This window comes from Bombina bombina, chromosome 2, assembly GCF_027579735.1.
Source record: "Bombina bombina isolate aBomBom1 chromosome 2, aBomBom1.pri, whole genome shotgun sequence".
Classification (NCBI taxonomy): domain Eukaryota; kingdom Metazoa; phylum Chordata; class Amphibia; order Anura; family Bombinatoridae; genus Bombina; species Bombina bombina.
Genome location: NC_069500.1, coordinates 1329875864 through 1329893712, shown reverse-complemented (window position 1 = coordinate 1329893712; position 17849 = coordinate 1329875864). Strand labels below are relative to the sequence as shown.

Below are 17849 nucleotides of genomic sequence, written 5' to 3'. Positions count from 1 at the left end.
TTCTCTTTTTTGTCTGTGAAGAAATTATTTTTATCTTGGCCTATGAAAATGATTTATGATCGTAAATAAATCTCTAGTTTATGAATATTAATAGTATAATCAGCAGTACCTCCAGATAATAAATGTTGAGATGTTTATATATATCAGTAATTAATTACTACAAATTATTAAGTTCTAATAGGTGTAAGATTAAAGTCACAACGACTATATTTATGCAGCAATCAGGGTATCAATTATGACTAAATATATAACGTATTAATACAATATTAAAATAAAAAACAAGCTATAAAAATATTTAATATTCAATAATATAGTCTGTTACCCTTTGGCTATGAGGTTGAGAAATTAAATCTCATCCCAAAATGAATTAAATGTCAAATATCTAAAATACTACTATAACAATTTAGAATTAGCCAGGTAACATCAACAAAATACACAATATGGCTTACTTAACGTTTGATTACCGAGTATAGACCAAATAGAACAATTAAAATAGATTCATAGATTGTGTTTCAGGAAGTACAATTTAACGATCTAACCAAAATAGTCGTATATAACCTCAGTACACCAACCCTAGAGCTTATATACAATAGTAGCAAACCAATATTTCCATCTTAATGGGAGGAGAGTCCACTGCTTCATTCATTACTTGTGGGAATTAAGAACCTGGCCACCAGGAGGAGGCAAAGACATCCCAGCCAAAGGCTTAAATACCTCCCCCACTCCCCTCATCCCCCAGTCATTCTTTGCCTTTCGTCACAGGAGGTTGGCAGAGAAGTGTCTGAAGATTCAGAGGAGTCTCTTATGGAGGGTAGTACTCTGTCAGCCTCTCCGTGAGAGCATAGATGAATGTTAGTCCGGAGATGCAGGGAGAGTCTTTCTGCGAAACCATCCTGACTTAACAGCTCCATAAGCAATCAGTGTTGACTAGATTATCCGCTGAGGAAGACAATTCCGACTCTTCGGAGGACGTTTTCTCTGGGTCCGATTCAGTGGTTTCTAGTCCTCCGTCTGCGGAGGAGCCAGCTTTTAAATTAAAATGGAGCATTTGCACTTTCTGCTGAAAGAGGTGCTTGCTACTTTGGAGGTTCTGGAACCGAAACTACGGAGGAACCTTCAATCCCTAAGCTAGATAGGGTTTACTAGTACAGGGTAGTGCCACAGACCTTCCTGGTCCCCATTAAAATAGCTAATATTAACAATGAATGGGAGAAACCTTGGTTCGTACTTTTCTACTTCCCACCGTGCTATCCCCCATTCCGGACTCGCAGCTTGAGCTGTGGGGGGCCATTCCTAAGGTGGATGGCGCTATCTCCACACTCGCTAAGCGAATGGACTATTCTGTTTGAAGATAGTTCTTCATTCAAGGAACCAATGGATAAAAAATTGGAGTCCATGTTGAGAAAGATGTTTCAACTCATGGGGTTCATCTTTCAACCGGCAGCGGCAGTAGCTGCGGTGGCTGGAGCGACTACCTATTGGTGTAATACTCTGCTATGGTTGAGGTGGAGACTCCCCTTGAGGAGATACAGGAACGATTTAAGGCCTTAAGGGTAGCTCATTTGTTCATCCTGTGATGCAAATATGCAGATTATTTTCCTGAATGCTAAGACATCAGGTTTTTCAGTTCTAGCTCGTAGGGCTCTGTGGTTAAAGGTCGTGGTCAGCTGACGACTTCCAAGTCTAGATTACTTTCCCTCCCGTTTTAAGGGAAAGATTCTCTTTTCCTCCAGGCCTGGACTCTATCATATCCACGGTCACGGGGGGGGGGGGGGGGGGGGCAAAGGTGCTTTCCTGCCGCAGGATAAGAAGAATAAACCTAACGGGTCTACTTTTTGTCCCCTTTCGTGTGAACAAGTCTCAGCGCCAGCAGCCGGCCACTAAAACAGAGCAGTCCAAGGGATCTTGGAATCCAGCTAACTCTTGGAACAAGACCAAGCAGAACAAGAAGCCCGCAGGAGACAAAATCGTCATGAAGGGGCGGCCCCCCGATCCGTCTCTGGATTGCGTAGGGGGCAGACTATCTCTGTTTGCGGAAGGCCTGGATAGAAGACGTTCAGGACCCTTGGGTTCTGGAGTCATAGCAGAGGGTTTACAGGTTAGGATTCAAGACCCATCTGCCCAGAGGGCAGATTCCCTCCTGTCAAACCTATCATCAAGTCCAGAAAAAAGAGACACCTTCCTAGGATGTGTGAGGGATCTCTCCTCTCTCTCTGGCAGAAAGAGGTCTTGGGTATTATTTAAACCTTTTCGTGGTCCCAAAGGAGGGCACGTTCGCCCAATTCTGGACCTAAAATGCCTGAACAAGTTTCTGTCAGTCCCATCATTCGAAATGGAGACTATCTGGTTGATTTTGCCCCTAGTTCAAGAGGGACAATTCATGACGACAATAGATTTGAAGGATGCTTACATTCACGTGCCAATCCACAGGGAACACTTCAGATTCCTAAGATTCGCTTTTTCTGGACCAACACTTCCAGTTTGTGGCCCTACCGTTAGGTCTGGCAACTGCCCCAAGAGTCTTTACGAAGGTTCTGGGTGCACTACTCGCGGTGGCGAGAGCCAGAGGTATTGCAGTGGCTCCTTATCTGGCCGATATCCTATTCGAGGCTCCATCCTATATCCTATTCCAGGCTCCGTCCTGCAGTCTTGCGGAGGAACACTCGAGGACTCTTCTCCTCTTTCTTAGATCCCATGGATGCTAGGTAAATGAGGGAAAGAGTTTACTGGTTTCCAGCAGCAGGGTGGAATTCCTGGGTACAATAATAGATTCCTTATCCATGAAGATATACTTGACAGACCAGAGACGTTACAAGATTGCGTCCAGCTGTCTTGCCCTTCAAACCTCCTCAAGGACATCTGTGGCCAGGTGTATGGAGGTGATCTGGTTAATGGTATCCAGCATAGATGTCATTCCTTACGCCAGGTTCTATCTCAGGCCTCTTCAGTTGTGCATGTTGAGACAGTGGAACGGCAATCACTCAGATCTATCCCAACAGATATCTCTGGACACACGAACGAGGGAATCCCTTTCTTGGTGGGTCCGTCAAGGACAACTGTCCCAGGGACATCTTTTCTGAGACCGTCCTGGGAGATTATGACCACAGACACAAGTCTATCGGGATGGTAAGCTGTTTGGGGTGCCAGAAAGGCACAGGGCAGGTGGGCCCGAGAGGACTTGAGTCTATCGATAAACACTCTGGAACTTCGAGCGATATTTTACGCTCTGAGTGCTTGGCCCCTCCTGGGGTCGTCCCGATACATCAGGTTCCAGTCGGACAACCTCACCTTGGTGGCTTACATAAACCATCAGGGGGGAACGAGAAGCTCCCTAGCCATGAGGGATGTTTTTCGGATTCTGGAATGGGCAGAGAAACACAATTGTTCGCTCTCAAGCGATCCACATTTCGGGTGTGGACACTGGGAAGCGGATTTTCTCAGCAGACAATTGTTTCATCCAGGGGAATGGTCTCTCCATCCCCAACAGATGGGGGACGCCGGAGATGGAGGCTCATGGCGCCCAGACTCAACTTCAAGCTACCCAGATACGTGTCGCGATCCCAGGGATTCCCAGGCAGAGTTGATTGATGCCCTTGCGGTGCCCTGGATTTCAACCTACTTTACATTTTTCCACCGTTGCCCACTTCTACCTTGTGTAGTGTCCCACATCAAGCAGGAGCAAGATTCGGATATTCTGATTGCTCTGTTGTGCCACGGAGGGACGTGGTTTGTGGATCTGTGTGGGATGTCATTGTCTCCTTCATGGAGTTTACCCCTGTCGCAGAGACCTGCTGGTTCAGGGGCCATTTCTTCACCAAAATCTCGATTCTCTGAGGCTGACTGCGTGGAGATTGAACGCCTAGCCTTAGCCAAGAGAGGATTTTCAGAGAGCGTGATTGATACTCTCGTTCAGCACAGGAAGCCGGTCACTCGCCACATCTATCATAAGGTGTGGAGGACCTATTTGTCCTGGTGTGAGGAACATATATCCCTGGCACAAGGTTTAGGGTATCCAGGATTCTGACTTTTCTCTAGGATGGACTGGATAAGGGTCTTGCTGCCAGTTCCTTAAAGGGTCAGATTTTGGCCTTATCTGTACTGTTACACAAGAAGCTAACGGTGGCTTACTGATATTCAGTCCTTTGTTCAGGCTCTGTCTAGGATCAGGCCTGTGTTTTAGAAATTCTGCTACTCCTTGGAGCTTGAACTTAGTTCTTAAGATTTGCAGAGGACTCCGTTTGAGCCTATGCATGCGCTTGACATTAAACTTCTTTCCTGGAAAGTCCTATTCCTACTGGCTAATGCATTGGCTCGCAGAGTCTCTGAGTTAGCGGCCTTGCAATGTGAGCCTCCTTACCTGGTTTTTCCACGCTGATAAGGCTGTTCTTCGCACAGGATTGGGATTTCTTCCCAAGGTAGTGTCGAATCGTAACATCAATCAGGAAATAGTTCCTTCCGTGTGGTCCTAACCCTTCTTCGCCAAAGGAAAGGTTGCTTCAGAATTTTAACATGGTTTGGGCCTTAAAGTTTTATCTTCAGGCCACGAAGGAATTTAGACAGACTTCATCTTTATTTGTTGTGTATTCAGGGAAGCCCAGGGGGCAGAGGGCCTCATCCACTTCACTGTCTTTTTGGTTAAGGAGCATTATCCGCCTGGCCTATGAGAGTGGGACATAAGCCTCCTCAGAGGATCACAGCTCACTCAACTAGGGCTCTGGCCTCTTCTTGGGCCTTTAAGAATGAGGGCTTCTATGGAGCAGATTTGTAAGGTAGCAACTTGGTCTTCTTTACATACTTTTGCTAAATTTTACAAATTTGATGTTTTTGCTTCAGGGGAAGCGGCTTTTGGGAGAGAGGTTCTGCAGGCTGTGGTGCCCTCAGTTTAGGGTACGCCTCCTTTTACCCTCCCATTTTTTTTCATTCAGTGTCCTCTAGAGCTTGGGTATTTGTGCCCACAAGTAATGAATGAAGCAGGGGACTCTTTTCCCATTAAGATGGAAAACATAAATTATGCTACCTGATAATTTAATTTCTCTAGTAAGATGTATCGAGTCCACAGATTCATCCTTACTTGTGGGATATTCTCCTCCCCTACAGGAAAGTGGCAGAGAGAGCACCCACAAGCAGAGCTGCCTATATAGCTCCCCCCTTAGCTCCACCCCCAGTTATTCTCTCTGCCTGCTTAACTGCTAGGAAGGGCAAAGAGGAGTGTGGTGACAAAACCTGTTGCTCCGCCATGGAGCCTAAATTTAGTTCTTAAAGTTCTTCAAGGGTTCCGTTTTAAACCTATGCATTCCATGGATATTAAGCTTCTATCTTGGAAAGTTTTGTTTTTAGTAGCTATCTCTTCGGCTCGAAGAGTTTCTGAGCTCAATGCTTTACAGTGTGATCCCCCTTCTCTTATTTTCCATGCAGATAAGGTGGTTTTGCGTACCAAACCTGGGTTTCTTCCTAAGGTTGTTTCTTATAAGAATATCAATCAAGAGATTGTTGTTCTTTCACTGTGTCCTAATCCTTCTTCAAAGAAGGAACGTCTGTTGCACAATCTTGATGTGGTTCGTGCTTTAAAGTTCTACTTACAAGCAACTAAAGATTCCGTCAAACAGCTTCATTGTTTGTTGTTTATTCTGGTAAGCGGAAGAGGTCAGAAGGCTACGGCTACCTCTCTTTCCTTTTGGCTGAAAAGCATCATCCGTTGGCTTAGACTGCTGGCCAACAGTCTCCTGAAAGAATTACTGGTCATTCTACTAGAGCTGTGGCTTCCACATGACTTTTAAAAATGAGGCTTCTGTTAAACAGATTTGTAATGCGGCGACTTTGGCAAATTTGATACTTTTGCTTCTTCGGAGGCTATTTTTGGGAGAAAGGTTCTACAAGCAGTGGTGCCTTCCGTTTAAGGTCCCTGTCTTGTCCCTCCCTTCATCCGTGTCCTAAAGCTTTGGTATTGGTAATCCCACAAGTAAGGATGAATCCGTGGACTCGATAAATCTTACAAGAGAAAACATAGTTTATGCTTACCTGATAAATTTATTTCTCTTGTGATGTATCGAGTCCACGGCCCGCCCTGTTTATTAAGACAGGCTTATATATATTTTTTTTTATTTTTAAACTTTCAGTCACCACTGCACCCTATAGTTTCTCCTTTTTCTTCCTTGCCTTCGGTCGAATGACTGGGGGTGGAGCTAAGGGGGGAGCTATATAGGCAGCTCTGCTGGTGGGTGCTCTCTCTGCCACTTCCTGTAGGGGAGGAGAATATCCCACAAGTAAGGATGAATCCGTGGACTCGATACATCACAATGAGAAATAAATTATCAGGTAAGCATAAATTATGTTTTCCATCTGTGGGATGGAGAGTCCCACTACTCCCGCCCGTTTCTCCTCTGGGGGGGACCTAAATTCAATTTTATTCTTCTGGCACCATTTATACCCTGATATTTCTCCTACTGTTCCTTGTTCCCTCAGCAGAATGACTGGGGGAGATGAGGGTGAGTGGGGGAGGTATTTAATGCTTTGGCTGGGTTGTCTTTGCCTCCTCCTGCTTGTGGCCAGGTTCTTTATTCCCACAAAGTAATGAATGAAGCAATGGACTCTCCTCCCACAGGTGAAATTAAATTATCAGGGTAAGCAATATTTGTTGGGGGGTTGAAGTGGTAGAGTTTATCTGTGCTGACTTAGATCTTACCTCAATTCTTTATCATTCAATGAAAACATTCAGGGTGTGTGAGCATCTCTCTCTCTCTCCCCCCCTCTCTCTCTCCCCTCTCTCTCTCTCTCCCCCCCTCTCTCTCTCCCCCTCTCTCTCTCTCTCCCTCTCCCTCCCTCTCTCCCTCTCCCTCTCTCTCTCTCTCTCTCTCTCTCTCTCTCTATATATATATATATATATATATTATATATATATATATATATATATATATATATATTATATATATATATTAGGGCTGTGTGATTTGGGGGGGGAGGCGGTTTCGACCCAAAAACCCACGGTTTGCAAATAAACTTGCGATTTTATTAAAAATGACTAAAACACCTTAAATTTTCAGTTAAAAATGTATTTAACACTACAGAATCTTAATGTGCAAGTTTCTCGATGGCCAATATACTCTGGGAGCATAAAAATACAAACCACAAAATAGTTACAATCAAATAAGCTGCCAGTGCTCTGTGGTTACAGCTAAACACTAGCCAGTTCTTAGGTCTTTCTGACACACAACATTGTCATTTTTTCTTGGGCAGTCAGTCTGTGGTATGATTAACATATGGAGCAGTATAAGCATGAAGAAACCTGAAAAGTGCTCACTTTACAGCAGTATGATTTGTGTATAAATACAGTAAGTAAAGGTAGTACAATGCACACACTGTTGCATGTTATATTCATTTAGATGAGTGACTGTCCAGGCAAACTGGGGGATTGTGGCACTAACAAGGTAAATCTTGACATCCTGCACTTCCTGTCATATCACACAGCTATTCTGTAGTACATAACAGAACACTAAGAACAGTTACAGTTAGAGTACATAATACAAACAAGGTAAACTCAAGACTAAATTAGCTGGCCAGTTCTTACCACATTGTCTCTGTTTTCCTGGACAGTCAGTCTAGCTGTGGTATGAGTAACAAACAAAGCAGTGCATGCACACTGCTTCACGTGTTAGTCATTTAGCTGAGGGATGTGGCATTGACACGGTACAGTAAGAATAAATTTTTCAAAATTAAAACAGAATAGTTACAATACAAAACATTGGAACCCTGCCCTGGTTATGGCATTGGTCATTCCTACAGCCAGACTGCAGTCAGTGCACTAAGTTGCATGCGCAGTTTCACACAGGAGGGGAAATGTGAATCAAGAACTAATTTGACCTAACAATATCACAATGGGGTTAGTTAGACATAGTGAGTGACACATTACGTACAAACTATAAGCTGTAGAGCTTGTAATAGGAGGGCCCAGGAGACATTCTGATGATTTGTAATTTGAAGTACTAGTAAAATAATTTAGTAATATTAGTAATAACTTAAGTTACATAATATATTATAGATTATATTATTTCCTAATATTATATATTTAAAATCAGAGAATAACATTAGATATATAACTTTAAAACAATTGTATTTCAAGCATTACTGCTGGTGGTGGACTGATTAAGGTTAATTTGAAATCCAAAACGGTAATCATAACGTTGACAGGTCACCACATTTCCTCCTGTGCTAACACCACCCTCTCTGTATAGTGAACTAGTTGCAGGAACACAAATATATTTTTATGCAAGCTTGCTTAATTTGGGAAACCTCAGCTGATGTAGTTTTCCCACCATTGCAGAGGATTTTCTCACTTTAATGGGAGGGGGAAAGCAGGGTAGCTGTTCAGTTCTGATGCAATTGCTTCTTCAAGTTGCAGAGATGCGCAGCAACTCATTCTTGAAAAAGCTTCCTAAGACTTTCTTGATTGCTTTGCGGAGAGGAGACCATCTGCTGCAGTTGCTGGCACTGTATCTTCTACAACAACATTTTCAATACTTTGCATGGGGGACTGCTGATTGCTTGACTTGGCTCCTGCACGACTTGGCTGCTCAGACACAATGGCTATATGCAGACATCACCCTGGCCTTGGATGCTTTGGAAGTTTATCCACATTTATTATGTAGCTTGTCTTGAATCGTGGATCAAGGAATGATACCATACCTAGCAGATCTTGATTATCTGCTTCATAATTTATATTCATATATTCAAGAATTTTTGGATTTATTTTTTAGTGTCTTGGTCAGGTCAGAATCATCTTCCTCCATAGCCAGTATCTTTGTATTTAATAGATGCAGAAATGGTGTCAGGATATGATACACGGACGTAGTTTCTCTCCAGAAAGGGCATCAGTAAAATCTTGAAATTGACCCAGTGCCTTACTCGCAGATTCAAGAACATCAGTGTCCTGCCATTGTTGAACCAGATGTCTCTTTTTTTCTGTCTGCAGAGAGAACCTGAGTCAATGCTCTCTGTTGCGCTAAAACTTTCTCTATCATCTGTTGTTCTTCAGCTCCACCTTGTTGGGCACTCTGTTATAAGTGAAATGCTTTGGCAGTTGAAGTTCTTCCTGGGCTTGAGTTAATGCCATCTTTTGTTCTTTTTTTTTTTTATGAAGTGCAGGTTTAAACTCATATATGGCTCCATTGTTCATCTTTGATCACATATCTGTTGTTGTTTGCATATAGTATTCCAATTGTTTTAACTCACATTTAACTATAGTTTTGCATTTTGCACACGTTTCTGGGATTGCAACTACTGAAGTATTTGCAAGATGGCAGTTGGTATCTCTTGTCGAGTGTGTGTAATTTTTTTTTTGAAGCCTTTGTTACTAACCGTGTATGCAGGCACCATGTCTTTAAATATATAGTATGCAATAGCGTTGCTTATTTCTTCATCCCTTTTTGAGTTCTTCGCATATGGTGATGATGTGCTTGCAAATGCCTTTATGATTGTTGAACTTTCTGCTTTGCTTTACCTTCACAGCTTTTTTGTGTTGTCTTTTCTCTGCCTGTGTTTTTGTTTGTTTTTTGCCATACATTGATCAAAGATTTCCTTATGTCATTTTTTAAGGTGCTGGAACAGGTTTGTAGTGTTACTTCGTTCTGTTGCAACACTCATTCCACAAATCTTGCAGATTACTTGGTTCTGTTTCACATCATCTTTTCTGAATCCAAAATATTCCCAAACAACTGATGTAGAATTTCTCTTTGGCACCAACAAGTCATCATAATCATCAATATCATCATCATCATCATCATCATTGATGTTATTGTTGAACACGAACAGCTCTGGATCAGAACTCATCTTGAATTTTATCTACCACACACACTACCAGCTGGCACAAAAAATGAGGAGATATAAAGAACCGCACAGTCCATACTGCCAGGATCAGTAGGGTGGCACAATGAGATAAGAGACCACACTCAGGCTTGCACTTGAATAGAAATGGACAACAATTGAATGGACTTGATGACTCAGTTAGCTGTTACAACTTAGCTCTGATGATGCTAGTATAGCTTCTTCAAGTTGCAGAGATGACGCAGTGGAAGCAGTCTTGAAAAAGCTTCCAAAAGATTTTTGAATCTCAATTATTTTGGATCAAGGAGGATGATGATCTGCTTGTGCTGCAATTAAGACAAGAGACCACAGGCTTGCAATATAAAGAAGACAACAATGAGCTTGATGATGCAGTCACCTTGATTGAAGAGACCACAGACTTGCTGCACTTGAATATAAAGAAGACCACAATGGGCTGGTTGATGCAGTCACCTGGATTGAGAGACAAGAGACCACAGGCTTGCACTTGAATATAAAGAAGGCAACAGTGAGCTTGATCATGCAGTCACCTTGTTTGAAGAGACCACAGACTTGCTGCACTTGAATAAAAAGAAGACAACAATGGGCTGGATGATGCAGTCACCTGGATTGAGAGACAAGAGACCATGCACTTGAATATAAAGACAACAATGAGCTTAATGATGCAGTCACCTTGATTGAGAGACAAGAGACCACAGGCTTACACTTGTAATGAATTGAAAATAAAGACAACAATGGGCTTGCTCATCATGTTTATTTGAGAATGAGGCAACACTGGCTTTCACTGGAGGAGACTGACCTTGCAGTTGTAAAATACACTGGCTCTGGAGGACTGACCGTGATGTTGTAAAAGACACTGTCTGAATGGCTGACCTTGCTGTTGTAGAAGACACTGGCTGAATATGGCTGACCTTGCTGTTGTAGAAGACACAAGCTTGCAGTGCACTTGCAGGATGACTTTGCTGTTGTAGAAGACGCAGGCTGTGCAGGATGTGGATGACCTTGCTGTTGTAGAAGAAGAAAAATGCTGTAGTGCAGGATGTGGATGACCTTGATGTTGTAGAAGAAGAAACAGGATGCAGTATATTCTTGACTGGAACCACAGGTGTTGTTGGCAGACTTTGGTGAAGATACTAGGAGTTGGAGATGACACACAAGCAGTCTTTGCTGTTGGTTAAACATATAAGTGATATAGAATAAGGTGGGGAAAGCATAGACATAGAATGGTAGGGGCCGGGTGTGGCAGGGGAGACCAGTTCTACTTTTTGGAAAGACAACAAACACACACAGAAACAGTAAGGGACTGGGAGGGACATCATAAATACAAAAGCATTTTTTTTATTCATTAAATTTATTTAATTTCTGTTCTGAATCGAGAGCTATAGACTATGATCTATCTACTATACACTAACTCAACTCAATTTTATATTTTATATATAATAAAAAGTATCTAAATATAGATTTTAAAATTGATCCAGACAGGGAATGGAATCAATGTTATGCATCACAGAAGTTAATAAAAATTTAAAAAAAACTTTAAAGTTTTTGGACACTACTACTACTCACTTAATTGCTCATACTATGATGATTGATGATCACTCAACTCAATTATCAGGGAATGCAATGGAATCAAATATGTTATGCGTCATAGAAGTTAATAAAAAAAAAAAGAAGGGCAGTGGCACTTCAACTTTTTTGTACAATACTACTCACTTTAAAATCACAACTTTGAGTGCATGTCCCACCGCCACACCACCGCTTGACCACCGCCACACTCCCAGATGAAGGGCTGATGCCGCTGCTCCCACATACTCTGCAAAAAAAAAATGGCCGTTTGGCAGGCTTCTCGGGTCTGCCCACGGGTCCGCCTCTCATCCTCCCTCATACAATGGAAGCCTGGAGGACTCCTCCATTTTCATGACGATCAGAGTAAAAACATTTTTCCAAATAAACGCGGACTCGTTTTTAACAGGTTTTTAAATTGCGGCGGGTAATCACGATTTAAAACCACATCTGCGGTATATCGCACAGCCCTAATAAATATATATATATATATATATATATATATATAACAATATTTTAAATTAGGGGGAGATAAAAGGCGAGTTTAAAATCCTCCACTACGCACAAAATATAGAAAAAATAAAATCATTGTGTAGTTCATTAACAAATCTAGACAGGCCCAGAGGCTCGTTTTCCCAAAGAAAACCTCTGAATTACATTGTTTCCAATGCAGCAAAGGATTCTGGGTAAGATATGCAAATGAAGTACACAATGACACACCTTTTTACTTCAGTCTGCTTTTCAGCAGGTTCCCCTTTACGCCAAAGTATTGCTGTTCACACAGCTTATAAACTTAGCTAGGGTTAGTGCAGTGATTCATAACCATCCCAGGACAGACTGTTTCGTGGTTTTTGCCACTCATCAGCTGGGAGAAGGTTAGAATCACTGCTGAGTGAATTTGATTTCAGGCAGAATACAACAACATTTTAAATTAGGGGGTGATAAAAGCCGAGTTTAAAATCCTCCACTACACACAAAATATAGAAAAAATAAATCATTGTGTAGTTCATTAACAAATCTAGACAGGCCCAGAGGCTTGTTTTCCCACAGAAAACCTCTGAATTACATTGTTTCCAATGCAGAAAAGGATTATGGGTAAGATATGCAAATTAAGTACACAATGACACACCTTTTTACTTCAGTCTGCTTTTCAGCAGGTTCCCTTTACGCCAAAGTATCGCTGTTCACCACAGCTTATAAACAAGCCTCTGGTCCTGTCTAGATTTGTTAATGAACTACACAATGATTTATTTTTTCTATATTTTGTGCGTAGTGGAGGATTTTAAACTCGCCTTTTATCTCCCCCTAATTTAAAATGTTGTTGTATTGTGCCTGGAATCAACTTCACCCAGCAGTGATTCTAACCCTCTCCCAGCTGATGAGTGGCAAAAACCACGAATAAGTCTGTCCTGGGATGGTTATGAATCACTGTACTAACCCTAGCTAAGTTTATAAGCTGTTGTGAACAGCGATACTTTGGCGTAAAGGGAACCTGCTGAAAAGCAGACTGAAGTAAAAAGGTGTGTCATTGTGTACTTAATTTGCATATCTTACCCAGAATCTGTTGCTGCATTGGAAACAATGTAATTCAGAGTTTTACTGTTGGAAAACAAGCCTCTGGGCCTGTCTAGATTTGTTAATGAACTACACAATGATTTATTTTTTCTATATTTTGTGCGTAGTGGAGGATTTTATATATATGTGTTCCCATACAATTCCCTATTCATGTTATATCCCCAGGAATGTATTTGGGAGCTATATTTATAACTGGTAATTAATAAATTGTAATTAATATTGGCAACACTTATATTAATGGGTTAATCAGGGTATTTTAATGGTATTATTTGATTTTATATTTTGCCATACTTTATAGTTATATTTATATCATACACATATATAAGTTGAGATCAGTGGTAACTTATCATGCTGTCTACCTGACATAGATATATTTAGTGCATAGAAATGTATTTCTTATATTAATCAGAGTTTAATGTATTTCCCATATGTATGTATAAGTTCTTTCAGAATCTCTATACATTGTACATCAGATACATGTAATAAACATGTTATTTATTCTAAACATAATTTGTCAATCATTTTATGTTCAGCACATTGGTTTAGAAACTATTATAAGTACATTTATTACTCATATGAGTCATATTATAGTTAGAGTATGTGCTAGGCATGAGATATTTATCCTAGACTTATATATTGGTACATTTATACAGAACTGATGTATATTAATGTTACATACACAGGTTACTTCATGTAAAATCACAATTTTATATTAAATGTAGTATAATTTCCCTTGATTATATTACAAATTTAGAATAGTTCCTCTGCTAAATTCCAAATAGACAGAGTCTGAATATTTGTATACTGTCTTAGCATGTATGAACTCCCAAGTAAGAAATTGTTAATTTTCCTTGTTATCCTTGAGTATATGTATTCATCTGTAGACCCACTGTCTCCCTCACCACAGGGATGTGGTTATCTAGTAGTTTCCTTTAAGTTAGATTTTATAACTCCTTAAACCTACCCTGGGTTAAGTCTTTTGATGTATCCATTTTTGCTAAAATATATTTAGTCATTTAGATAATAATTAAGGATGCTTTCATGATCTGAGGTGTAAGTTGAGTGGGACCATTTGTCTGTTTTGTTTTAAAATGTCCTGCTCTCTACACAGGAAACCTTTGAGGTCAAGAGATACTAATCTTTGCAGACAGTGTGACAGATTTTCTGAAATAAATTTTTACAATTTGAACAAATTAAAATAATCTTGTTTCCTTAGATGGCCTGGCTTATGTGTATCTTAACAGCAGGAGGTCTGTGTCATGAGTGTGCTCTGGCCTATTGATAAGTAGGTCTGTGATCTGTCTATTGTAAAATTTGATATCCAAAGGTGAATTTCATATATAAATTATTTTATATGTTGACACATTGTTTACAGCTTTTCTCACAGTTTATCTGACAGAAAACTTTTTTTTTTATCAACAGGGAGAGTTAGTAACTGCATCAAAGGCTATTATTGAAAAGGAGTATCAACCACAGGTGATAGTCAGCAAAGCTGGCCCCAACCCCTTCAACAAATTCACAGACAGAGAACTGGACGAGTACCGCAAGGAAGTGGAACGCAAGCAGAAAAATATTGAAGGTGTGTTATCTTGTGTTTTATTATAATACAAAACAAATATTAGCCAACATATAACTCCAAGTTTATATGAAAATTGTATTGGGCATGTTTTTTTTATATATTTTTAATTAGTTTTACATATAAGTAGTGAAAAGCAAACATGAAATAAACCAATGAAAAATAATCATTACACCGACAGCACTCAATACATTTTCTGCAGAAACACCATTAAAATAAGACTTCCCCGATATTCATCTTATTTAAGTGAGAACGCTATAACCATCAGTATAGGAAGTTAAACATAATTGTCTGTCTTCATTTTGAGCTTGATCCAAATACAGAGGGATGGCACAAAGAGAATATCAATAGCCCATACAATAAAATATGATTCTACAATTCAGAATAAAATGGCTGTTAAATACTGAGTCACGTGACTTATGTAAATGAAAAGTCAGTAAACATCTGAGATTGAATTACCTTTGGGGAAGGGGGGTTCAACATAAACCCTACTTAATATGACAACAAGTTCTTAAGTGTCGACACGCAGAAAATCTGAGGAGACCAGTTTCAGTATACTTAAATTTGTAGACCATAGAAAAAGACAAAATAAGAATGGACAGAAAAGAAAAATAGTAATAAAAAATAAACTAAAATGTTCTCTTTTGTATTCGGCTTTTTATGGTTTTTGTTGTATAACTTTTATTTCATGCAGGTGGTGAGAGTCCATAAAGCATTACTCCAGGGAATTAATCTTCCCTACCACTAGGAGGAGGCAAATATTCCCAAGCCCCAAGAGCCCTATAAAACCCCTCCCACATACCTTAGTCTTTACTTTGCATCCACTGGAGCTTGTTTAAGTATGAAGATGTGCATTTGATTCTTCAGAGAGAGGGGTTTTCAGTTTATATTAAGGCCCAGTTTTCCCTCAGTGTACAGGGCTTGTCAGACTCAGATGGAGGTATATATGTGGTATGATTTGTGATTCTTTTTTCACCTCATGGAAATTTTTCATAAACCTTCCATAATTAGTCACAGGGACTTGTCTTTTGCCTCCCTCTATGGATCTACAATATACTCCTATTCGATAACCTCTGCTTAAATATTTCAGTACTGGTTTGGCTGTCTGCTGCTTGTTTGCTTATGGATGAGTGTCTATTGCTAAGTATAATTTTTTTACATTTAGACACCCTATAGCATTGGTTTTTAAACCTGTCCTGAGGCCTCCCCAATGGTCCAGGTTTTCTGGATTACCTTGAATGAGAGCAGGTAAAATAACAATGTCTACTAATCAGCTGATTATTTCACCTGTGCTCTAGTTCAGATATTCTCAAAATGTGGCCTGTTAGGGAGGCTTGAGGACAGGTTTGCTCTATAGCTATGTTACGGGCACTTTTTAATTTTTATATATATATATATATATATATATGACCCTGAGACAGAATCATTTACATTATTCCCCTTGCTGTTTTGCACACACCAGCTTTTTTTGAGCACTTAGTATGAATTTAATGCGTCGGCCTTTGGGTTTATGCGTGTTGAGTTAGCGCAAGTTCATCCTCTGCAATGCACATGTTTTGGAGAGCTAAATCCCTTTTATAACTTGTTTTTTTTATCCGCTTACATTTTCCTCTTACTGATGAGCGCTTTCTGCCCTTTGGATGTAATGTTAATGTCTCCTGCTTTGTTTTGCAGTTCGTGTTAGCAAGCATTGTACCTGTGAGTTTATTTAAAAAGCTACTTAAGGGGGCGATTTCCATTTCTTAAACTTTATTAAAGGGGTTTTAGTGTTTTTATTGCTTTGTCATATGCTATAATGGAGCAGTCTGATTCTGTCCCTAAAGCTACCGGAGAAGCTCAGTCCCCTGAACACCTATCTACCATTATTAGGTGTGCTTATTGTAACAAAGCTGAGGTGCCTTCTCCAGCAAATTTATTTGACTCATGTTTAGAATTATTAATGCAATCAAACCAACCTAATGCTGTTTCTTTCTAATGACACGGTGCGTCCACGGATAATCTTAATTACTAGTGGGAATATCACTCCTGACCAGCAGGAGGAGGCATAGAGCACCACAGCAAAAGCTGTTAAATACCACTCCCCCTACCCACAATCCTCAGTCATTCTCTTTGCTTGTATCATTTGCAAGGAGGGGTAAAGTTAGGTGTCGGATTCTTCAATCAAGAGTTTATTTTTTAAGCAGAGCAAGTTTGCTGTAGCTTTCTTTGGGGTTTAGCCGTAGTCCATGTCAGTCTCTTCAGTAGAGCAAGTGGTGACTTTTAAGCATTTGGTAACTTGTGGGGTATAATCCCCACTGGGCCTCCCAAGTAATTTCATGCTGCTCTTGGTTGAAAGTTTGAGTAAGTTTACTCAGCCTTTTCTTTTTTCCACAGGTCCATGTGAGGTAGGAAGCCCCTCTCATATCAAGTGAGCTGTCCTGCTGCCAGACAGATTTTTGAGGTAAGTGCCTATTTCTTTCCCTGTTTTGATATAAGAGAATTTGGCACTTTGACAGTTAATTCTGCCTAAATATACAATCAGCCTTCTAGGTTAACTGTTTATTGTATGGCCGTTTTGCAAGCACTTGGAATGTTTGAAGGCTCAGTTTATTATGTTTTCACTTTGGTGTACATGTTTTTTGTTTGTGTATTAATGGCTCCCGGGAGGTTTGTTAGGCCACGCCCACAATAGTCTGTCTTATCTGAGATAGCAAAGATGTTTTTGGCGCCCTTTTAGCTGTTTCCTGTTCCTGGATGTTGCATAGCTCCTCAGAGGTGGTTCAGCGTTCTCTCCGGTGCGGCCGTTTCTTTGGGTATTAATGCTCCTTCTGTTTGTTCATTACAAACAGATTTTGAAATGTTCTAAGGGATAACTTCATGTCACAATTAATGGAGGAGCCAATTAGGAATAAAGCTATTTTGGATTTAGTGCCATCAAACTATACGGATATAATATCAAACATTGAAGTCAAAGAACATTTGATCAAAATATGGTTTGAAATCACTCTCCATAAGCAGTGTAATAAGGGTTCCACTAAGACTTTAAATTTTAAGAAACCAAGATTTAATTATTTAAGGAATTTGCTTAATAACATAAATTGTGACAAATATTCTCTAATAAAAATAGAGGATAAATGAATAACATTTAAAACTTTGTTAAATATACATATCAACACATACCACATGGTTATAAAGTAAAAACAATAAATCCAAGTCAATGTGGCTAAATAGAAATGCATTAAGAGAAATTAGGACAAATGTAGGGCATTTAAATCAAAGAAAATAGTACAGACTCAACAAATTATATAAGGAATGTAACAAA

The 17849-nt window shown here is 40.0% G+C and overlaps 1 protein-coding gene across 1 annotated transcript in view; it reads left to right on the top strand.

Annotated features, from left to right (window-relative positions):
* Positions 1–17849, top strand: part of ADD1 (adducin 1) — a 648507-nt gene that overhangs the window by 484009 nt on the left and 146649 nt on the right. The window contains exon 17 of the mRNA XM_053700307.1: positions 14395–14551. Coding sequence (XP_053556282.1) covers positions 14395–14551 — 157 coding nt within the window. The remainder of the gene's footprint in view (positions 1–14394; positions 14552–17849) is intronic.